We start from the raw sequence: 10,217 nt of genomic DNA on the forward strand, positions 1-10,217 counted from the left end.
ATAATATTTCGACTACAAATAAAATTCAAACTTAAGAAATATTATTTCAAAATTGATGTTCAATTTGAATTTCATTTAAAGTCCAACAAAAAGTATTCGATAATTTATTAAAAACTATAAAGTCTTTACTTTACAATTGTCACATAATATGAAAGACAAAAGAGTGAGATTCCAAATTACATAATAAAAGGAAAAAACAATAAACCAATATTTCAATTTTTAGAAAACACTAAAAATAGTAAACAATGTAAAGTTTTAAACATTGTTTACTATTTTTAGTGTTTTCTAAAACACGTGGCTATTAAGCAGAATTTCTATAGTTTACATAAACTTTTAAGTTTGCTTTGTTGATAGACAAAAAAGGACAACCACACAAAAAATAGTCACAAAACAATCAATTTGCGTTGACTTAATAAATTTGTTAGTTTAATTTAGCCGAGACCACAGTACGAAATAAGCTGTTAGTCACTGTACAAATAATTTCATTAGTTTAAATTGAATTATTAGCCGATTCTGTGAGCTGTCGATGTACTGAAGTCAAGAGCCAACGCAATTTGAAATTCAACAGAAATTAGAACCTGAACTTTTTTAATGCAATCAAAATTTCCAAATTGCGTATTTTCGATATAAAATTGCAAGTGATTCAGAGAATTACTTTGTCAGCTTAATTTTCAGAGTTTCACGTAATTGTCCAGCAAATAAAAAAAATGCATAATGAGATGAAAGTTCTACACAAAACAATATGGAAAAAGTGAATCTCAGAAAGAAGATTATCACATAGTTTTGAAAACAGTTCTGGCAAAGTAACAGTTGAGTAATTGCAATCTTGTTGGACTGCTTTTGAAGATCTGTAGATATAGGCGAGAATAATTACTGCATTCGAGTGTATGAATAGTTTTACGAGTATGATATGATTCGTATATTCATTCAGAGCCATTTCAAGAGCATTCAAGCGACGACCTTCGTCTACCCAAAGTGCTGCCCAAAACAGCCGCTATACAACAACGACAACAATGACAACAACAGTAACAACAAAAGTAATAATAATAATAATAAGAAAACCTCAGCGCGATCGCATTTGGGCACGACGAGCGAGCGAGCAACAACAACAACAACATGAAACCGAACAAAATGTTCATATAAAAATAAACATAATTTATTGTTAATAACGATTTTGTGTTGTGCGCAAATGTCGGCGTTTAATATGCGAGGCGCGAAACTATGCGACGCATTCGGTTGTCCATTCCCCAATCTCCAACCTGCGACCATCCTCCTCCTCCTCCGCCTCCGCCTCCCCTTCCCACTCTCCCCCTCCTCACACCGCTCCAGCGAATCTTCCTCTTCGTCTCGTATTTTATTGTTGTACTTTTGTTATACCAAAAAAAAACACTCTCTGGAGCTTCACAAATGTTCAGTGGGACTTGGCATTGAGGCGTCCCCAACTTTGGGGTTATTAGCCGGCCAGTTATCGGCTCTAATCAATCGATAGCCAAGTTCAAGGTTTTGCTTAACTCGAAACCCTTATTATAAAGAAAATTAATACAAGCAACGTTTTGAGTGAGTGAGACTCGAATGAATCACTCGCCATTTACATGCTAAGCATAGTTTGCATAATTCTTATGAAGCAATAACTATGTATTTACATAAATGTACTATACTATATATAGTAGACATAGATATGTGCATATTTGTGAGTAAGTCTCGTGACTCAACTAGTTGTGCAATACACCACATAGAATCGATAGCTTAGATGTGATATATAGTATTTAAAGCTATATCATCTTTGATTTCACAGAAATCAAATTCTAGCTACTCTCTAAGTATATTTCCTTTTAAATTCGATTTTGTAATTTAAATAATGATATAAAATTAAATTGATATCCAATTTTTATTTACTAAACTTACAGGGTATTAATGAGAATGTCTTCGTTCTTTTTAAAATTGTAAATTTAAATATTTCCAACAAATTCCATTTTTTTTAATTAGTATTTTCTCTTACTGGATTTATCAAAGGATTTTAAAGAGTTTTATCAAATCCAATTTTTAAAACATTTTCTCTATTTACAGGGTTTCAATATATTTCTAACACTCTTTAAGTCGCTATCTTTTTGATTTATCATTTTAAATAATTCTAAAAAAATTTACCTTTTGCTAATTAGTTTTTTTTTCTTACTGAATTTAAAAAAAGAATTTTAAATTTCAAGAGTTCTAACAAATCAAATTTTTAAACCATTTTCTCTATTTACAGAGCATCAACAAGGGCCTATATAAATATCTTTGGAATATATTTCTAACGCTTTTTAAGTCGCTTTATTTTTAAAATCATCATTTTAAATAATTCCAAAAAAAATACTCTTTCTTAATTAGTAAGAATTCCAAAATTCAATAGTTCTATTAAATTTAATTTTTAAACCATCTTTCTCCAATTACAGAGTATCAATAAGTGTCTATCGTTAGTTTCTCAAAGGCAGTGAAATAACAATCCAATAAATATAAAAAATTTAAAAACTTTCCTTTATAGTTTTTAAAAATAAATACTAACGATCAATAAGCGAGCAGCTAACAAGGTCAGCAAAATAATAATTATACTATTATTTTTGCCAATAATCATAGATATTTGGGGGGTGGCAATTTAAATAAGATTAACTAGCGAGTTAATAAATAATTAAATAATTAATATGCGGGGAATATTGTAAAATTGAAATCTATATTCTCTTGGGAATTTCTCGACGACGACGACGACGAACAAATGCTACAACTGGATATTTCCGAATCGTCCGTTGACAATGAATCTGTAGTTTATAGACTTTTTACAATTCCGTTTCTTTTATTGTCTGACTGGCTGGCGATGAATTATGAGGCACGACGAAAATAACTATTATTAGGTATACACAGCTGCATTATGCCTGCCCTATGTCACATTGTGGAGGCGGAGTTGTTGTATTGATATTCACATTCATCGGTTTTTTTTTGGGTCTACGTGCGCTAAGGGATTACACAATCAAGTCAAGTGAATGTAAACCAGGTCAAAAAGTGCAATTTTCTATTGTGTTCGAACAGACAGCAACAAAAGCAAGTAAGTAAGTAAGTAAGTAATAGTTGAATTTACGATTTGCTTTCTCTTATTTGCTTCCGGGATGTGAGACTTGACTTTGTACGATATTGTATGTGAAGGACAACCTTTCGCCAAGCTCTAGCTGAATGCTCAGATCTCATGTGAGGGTTTTAACCAGAATCAAATCAAATATCAATAATATTCAGACTTTGTCCGTCTTTTCATTCTCTGCGTCCATTTGCGGTTTGGCGCACGTTCGTGATGTGTGCTTTAAATCGTGTGGCCAGACCATTTAGGATATAATTTATACACGTCTCTCCACACAGCCATATAGACCCCAGCCATATAACGATCCAACTTATACGACAAGCTCGAAGCATCTAACTGTTCTGGCTTCGTGCGCACATTTGATTAACAACAACAACAACATTGTAGAAGTTGACTTAAGGGAAGTACTCGTACTTGTTCGCAATGCAAATGCAATTGCTAAAGTCAACTGAACGCACAAGATCTGATCAAGCATCGAAGATCAAACACAGCGAAGATAACGCTGCATCGTATCGTATGAATATAAATAATAATTGATGCTTTGTGCTACTGATTTGAATATTCAATCAAATTTTCAATTTCATAAAAAAAGATTATTATCTAAGCTTTAAAAAGATCACTGATCTGAATAAATAACTATCAGATATTTATAATAAATAGAATCTTTATAAATTAATGCGTCTAACTGTAGATCTAAAAACAATAACTAGCAATTTGTAAATCAGTTGAGAGTTTGTTTTGATCGTGCTGTGCGTGATTAGAAGTAATTGCATTTAGAGATCAACAAAAGTACCTCATCTTGATCACACCATAGCATCGTTAACTGAACAGTATAGATCACTTGATCACAGTTGATGGATTGATCGCTTGATCGTTCTGTTTATATAAGAAAGTGATCTTGTTGTGAGTGAGTTTGCCTTTTGGGGAACTACACTTAGACTCAACCAACACCATCGTTTCGATCACACTGGCGATCATGTGATCGTTACAACATCAACAATCCAGATGCTGCCAGCCTTAATGTCTCTTCTCCCTGTGATTGCCAGCCTGCCTGACTGTCTGTCTGTCTGTCTGTTTGCTTGAGACAGGTAAATGGGCCAAATAAATAGGTGATAAAATTCTTATGGCCTGATCGCATCGTTATAGTTAAGTGCCTGCTCAGGATGTCACGCAGCTCACAAAATACAATTAGCGTGGGGCGGCAACAAAATTATATATGCCATATAGTATATAGTATATAGTATATATGAACCATATAGCGACGCTAAGGCATAGATACAAATGCCACTTTAACTGTGACAACTGTGCGGCAAACAGATTTCAATTCTCAGATACGGATACAACACATTCAGTCAGAGAGGCTGTCAACGTGCACGGCATAATTTATAAAGCATTTTGTAGGCTTGTCTTAATGGCGAAAATTGTAAACATTTAGCATTTCAAGCTACACTTCAAATGAGCCTGAGACAGCTCAGAAAGCGTCTCACCAAACCCCCATTATCCAACCAACCGCCAACACAAAACAAATTGAAAACTTAATTGATTATTGTCAGATTTACTCAAGTGGTTCTACGCTCTACTGCGACTATACGAGTATATACACATACTATATAATGGAGAATGTATCTCGCATTAATCGAGAAGAAAGTAATGCACAATTAACAATTATCATTTTTTAATTACAACCATGTTATTAAACAACTTGCTGCGTTGCAACTAGATAAACAGCATGTGAATAACACTTGTCGCTGTTATTATTCTTATTGTTTTTCACGCCACTATAATTAATAAGTTTTTGTTGAATATGGAATTCAAAAAGCAAAATATTTGAATTACACTCATAACTTCTTTACAGTAAATCCGTGTAACGTAGAAATTAAGAAAAATATATATGCAAAACTTTATTACTTTCGTTCAACAATAATGAAAATACTTATGGATTTGCATTCAAGTATTAGAAAAAGATTGCGAAATGAAGCCATAAATAGGCCAATCCCTCAAGTAGTAAATTTTAATTATTCGAGAAATTGAGAAATATTCAAAAGAGTATATTGTTAATTTGTTAAGGATATTAAATAAAAAATGTATATATATAAAAAGAAAACTATTAAATTTGTTTAACAATTCCTACAAAAGGTGAAATTTTTCACTTTAACCTCAAGTTTTAAAATATTATTTCGATAAAGTGGCTTAAGAAGTATATTAAATTATTTAATTTTATCGGAAATAACTGAAGATATAATGAACACTTATTATTGCAAATATGTTAAGGAAATAGGAATAGAGTTTTAATATATTTCTTCAATTCTTAGTAATCAACATAAACTATTAAAGGTAGAAATTACTTTTCGCTTAGGTTTCAAAATAAAATTTCGAAATAAAGACAAAATTTGTCATTCACATAAACTTAATTAGTGGCTTAAATTCGAGAAATCTTCGGAAACTTTCTTCACAAAGAGCAACTTTGCCCAAATTTACTTCCTCGTTGCCAGCAAGGGAATCCCAGCATAAAATTGGCTTTTATTGAGGTTCTTTTTTTGTTGTTCTTGTTGTTGTTGTTGCGTTACATCACATTGTAAAGCACGTTACAAACGAACAACACAACAACAACAACAACAGTAACAGTAACAATAACAATAACCGTTGGAATAACAATTACAATAAACACTAACAAAATGGCGGACGCTGCTCGTACTATGCATACAGATCAGAGCTTTTATGTAAGGCGGAAGCTCACAACTCCCCCACAAAGCAGATCACTCCTCCACACATGCACACATACATACATACATTCATTAGTGTATGTATATACATACATACGCATGTGTAAGAAGTGAGAGTTGAAAGCTCTTCATAGAATTTCAGCATGACTCAAAAGTTGTTGTCTCTCTAATGAGGAAGTTGCGCCGCAGCAAGCGCAAACGCAAGAGCGAGAGGGAGCAAAAGAGACGGCGACAGAGTTTGCGCGCTTTCTTTTGTTCCTGTTTGTTTGGCATGGACTAAGACTAATTTTAGATTCATTAAAAAACGTGCCGAAATCAATTGCGAACGTCATCTGGACAAGAGCGTCACGAATTGACGAAAGAGACCGACCGGCCCAGTGAGATCAGTTAAGGGAACAAATCAAATTCGATTTATAAATACATAATACAACCAACCAGTAACAATAACAACAAATATAATTTGCTGGCAAAATTAAAAATAACCCACACACAACGAGAAGAACCAATAATTTCAATACTTCGACCCACAGAACGTCACATTGCGAAATTCAACATACAACAGCAGCGCAGGCAATATGCGAATTATTGAATAATGTGCATTGCCTGAATTGAAGTGTCGTGTGGTGAAGTGTGGTGGGGAGGGGGGAGGCGGTTGCGTTTGGGGAAGCAGTCGCTGTGTTTAACGTCAGCGATGCGCACTTAACACAGTTTAAGAGCAGTCTGTTTATCGATTTGCAGTTCGATTTCAAGTTTGAATTTCAGTTGCGGATATTTTTAAGTGGCTACCAAAATTAGCAAAAAAGGCAGACGGTCAAAGTCAGGTGGGCGTGGCATGGTGTGGCAAAAGGTGGCTGACCGTTAGGATGCGGAAAATGCAAAAACAATGCACGCCAGTCACAACACCAGAAGCAACAGCAACAACATCAACAACAACAACAACAAATTGGAAACACATTAAACAAAGAGCGAGCGAGATGGCAGGCGGCAGCATGAGTGTGGGTGTTAGGAAGTGCAAGTGCGAGGGAGAGCACATTTGGCTGACTGACTGAGACTGAGACTGAGACTGAAACTGAGGAGAAGCCATTGTAATAAAATATTTGACAGTCAGACAACAAAAATGTTAATAAGCAATAAATAACAAAAATACTTTAGCGTGTGCGTGTTCTCCAACTGTATGTGTGTGTGTGTGTGTGTGTGTGTGTGTGTGTGTGTGTGTGTGTGTGTGTGTGTGTGTGTGTGGGTTGCAAAAGGCATTAACAGCGGCGCACCAACAATAACAACAAACAGAAATCGCACAATGCATTAACTTGTATGGGCAATAACTTGTGGGTGTAACTTAATGTACATATATGTATGTATATGTGTATGTGTGAACACTGCTGCGTTAAATCGTATTTAGAAATTATTCACACCAAATTTCTATTAATTTGGTTTAACATTCACTCGCACACACACACAGAGAGACAACCGCTGTCAAACATGAGCATATTAACATGTGCTTTGCCTAATTTTAACAGCTCGCTGTTAACGCAACATTTGCACGTGTCGCTTAGTTTGCGGTGCTGTTAACATAGCAGACAGCGCGTCGCGTGCGATCATTACACATACATACATGCCCGCATATCTATGTGTGTGTGTGTGTGTGGGTTTATCTATGTACGCTTTCTTTTCGCCAGCATATAATCGACGACACAATGCACAAGTGTTTATTTTTATCAAACAATCGCATTTGTGGCTATTGCAATACATAACATTTAATTTGTATGTTTCTTACAAGAAGCAGGCTGAAACCGCAATCGATAGTCTAGTCAATCTGATTGGAAATTCGGCCAATCGCCTTTTAATTTCAAACACTTTCCCCCAACTGCCTATGCAATATATAATGTACTATATATACTTTATATATGAATGTAATCAAAAGTGTATTCGAAAATTCAACGCACTGTTCGATTTTGAGTACACAAAAAAACCAAAAATTGCAGCTCTCTCGCATAACAAAAACAAAACAAAGCAGATAGAGCTGATACACACACACATAAACACTTACACATACATGTGTAATTTGCAATCTTCGAGGTGACGTTAAGCAAATACCCTGTAAGGAGTTCATTCAATTTTGCGCACCGAGAAATGCTATAAAAATGCATGTGTGTGTGAGTGTGAGTGTGCGTGTGTGTGTGTATATATTTAAGTTGTTGATATTACAGATAAATAAATACACAACCCAGCACCAAGAACGCAATAATCAACAAACAAGTTCAACGTCCTGATCGAGAATATATGTATACATATAGTATAATTAATACGTGCGAGGATTGCAGCTGTGTAGCATAATTAAAATACCCTCTGCAAGGCTGAATACAGAATTGGGTCAAGGAAATGACGAGCTATAGCATATCTATGCATGTTACGCACACCATTTCAATGCATGCGCCTGTGTGTGTGTGTGTGTGTGTGTATATTATAGACAGCATGGCGACATCATCATCGGTCGAATGAGCCATCAGCTGCACAATGTGTACATACATAGATACGTATGGGAGGGGGAAAGAACTCTGATTCGAATTACAAACACAGCAACAGCTGTTATCAAGAGTGACGTTCCAATTGGAAAACAAGAAGGATATTTAGCCGAGGCACTCACCTTTCCGTTGTGGGCTCAGCGCATATGAGCGGCTGCTTCAGCTCAATGGCCTGACCATTTTTCTCCTTCAGCTCCCCATTCTCCACATAATATTGTACCAGCTCCGGCAATGTTGCAAATTTCTCACCTGCATGACAGAAGGGGAGATCATATTGTGATTAGTTTAAATTGGATGACAGTTCATAACATAGTGCAGTTTATCCACTTACCTCCATAAAGATCGAAAAAGTCGCCATTGTTTTGGATTTTAATGTGTGTTACCTCGTTACCCCGACGCACGGAAAGTGTGAATGCGCCCGGATTTGATGATGATAGACGTGCTAGAAATGAACCGTCGAAACCTTGTTCCTGTAGTAATGTTTCAGCTTCGATGCCCGTTATCGTTGGGTGGAACCATCTGTAAAAATTAGGGGCATAGTTCATAATCATCATCATCAACAGTGTGAGTGAGAATGCACAAATATTTAGTGTAGAGGTATTTGATTTGAATATGTGTCTGTGTGTGTTTATTACAGCTAATCAAGTGGTGTGTAAATATACATAGTTCCTAATATCATTTAATGGGACGTTCGAGTTGTTCCCCCCTGTTTTGGGGTTGCGCATGTCGTGAATCGTGTAAATTGCACGCGTGCACGCGAACGCGATCGTGAGCAGGGAAATTCTCGTTTCGTTTTGCACATCTCCAGCAGCAGCGAAAAACACACTCACACACACACACACACACAAAAGGCACCCTGCAAACACCGCTACAGCCGCTGACCCAGCCACCTGCCTGACCAAGCTCCCCCCTTTCCCCATCGTCCCCCAAACAGCAACAGCGGTAGCAACAGAAACAGAGGTGGCAGGCAGACCGCAACAGCTGTAGATGTAGCCGTAGCTTTAGCTTCATAGCTTTGGCTGTAGCGCGACCGATATTGCGATATTATTGCGAGAGGAGAAGAGTGCAGGGTGGCCGGAAAAGGGGAAAAGGGGACAACCAACGGGGCTGCGTCAGCGGCTGCTGCGGAGCAATTTACTTTCAGCACTTTGTTGCACTTTTTATCTCAATGTTGTTGTTTCTTTCTCTTTGGTTTTTTTGATTTTTGTATATACTTATACATATGTAAATAGCCCCAGAGTGTATCTATGTGTATGGCTATGTGTGTGCTTATGGGCTTGTGCGCGCGTGTATGTGCCTGTGTGTGTTGGGGAATGTGTGTGTAAGTGTGTGAGTGTGTATGTGAGCATGGTACATCTGGGTTTGGAGCGTGTGTGTGCGTGAATCTTGTATGTGTGTATGTGTGTACATTGTCGTTTTTCCTATTTACCTTCGCGATGACATTTTCTTATTGAACGCGCACTTAAAAAATAAATAAATTTTACACTTAACGAAAAAAAAAATTAACTTATATGTATATGCTTTTGTTTAAACTTATTTTTACTGTTTGGATACAAAAAAAAAAAAACTATGGATAGGCAAGGCAGCGTGACCGCAAGCTGAATTTCAAAATATACTAAATACTAAAAGCTTCGCCAAAAACAGTAATATACTGCAATCGCATGCACATGGCTGGTCCCATTCGATTAGTGATGAGGCAATATGTGAAAAGGCGTGTCAAAAGGCGCTACTTTTCGAATGGATTTCCATATATTACAATAAAGATTGATGATATGCGAAATTTATGTAATTATTTAATAAACATTTTAAATTTTCATTATTTACATATAAGAAATGTTATTTTTTTTAAAATACGAAAATTATTGAATG

General features: G+C 35.9%; 1 protein-coding gene across 2 annotated transcripts in view; it reads right to left on the reverse strand.

The window, feature by feature from the left end:
• LOC132795137 (tyrosine-protein phosphatase corkscrew) overlaps window positions 1-9,940 on the reverse strand; it is a 28,549-nt gene extending 18,609 nt beyond the window's left edge. The window contains exons 1-3 of one of the 2 annotated variants that reach the window (XM_060805630.1): window positions 9,778-9,940; window positions 8,680-8,867; window positions 8,471-8,597 (exon numbers count right to left, since the gene is read on the reverse strand). In XM_060805630.1, coding sequence (XP_060661613.1) covers window positions 8,471-8,597; window positions 8,680-8,867; window positions 9,778-9,791 — 329 coding nt within the window. In that variant the 5' untranslated portion in view covers window positions 9,792-9,940. The remainder of the gene's footprint in view (window positions 1-8,470; window positions 8,598-8,679; window positions 8,868-9,777) is intronic. The other variant, XM_060805632.1, reaches the window with a different exon arrangement.
• Window positions 9,941-10,217: the final 277 nt, after the last annotated feature.

The sequence above is a fragment of the Drosophila nasuta genome, chromosome X (genome assembly GCF_023558535.2).
Source record: "Drosophila nasuta strain 15112-1781.00 chromosome X, ASM2355853v1, whole genome shotgun sequence".
Classification (NCBI taxonomy): Eukaryota; Metazoa; Arthropoda; class Insecta; order Diptera; family Drosophilidae; genus Drosophila; species Drosophila nasuta.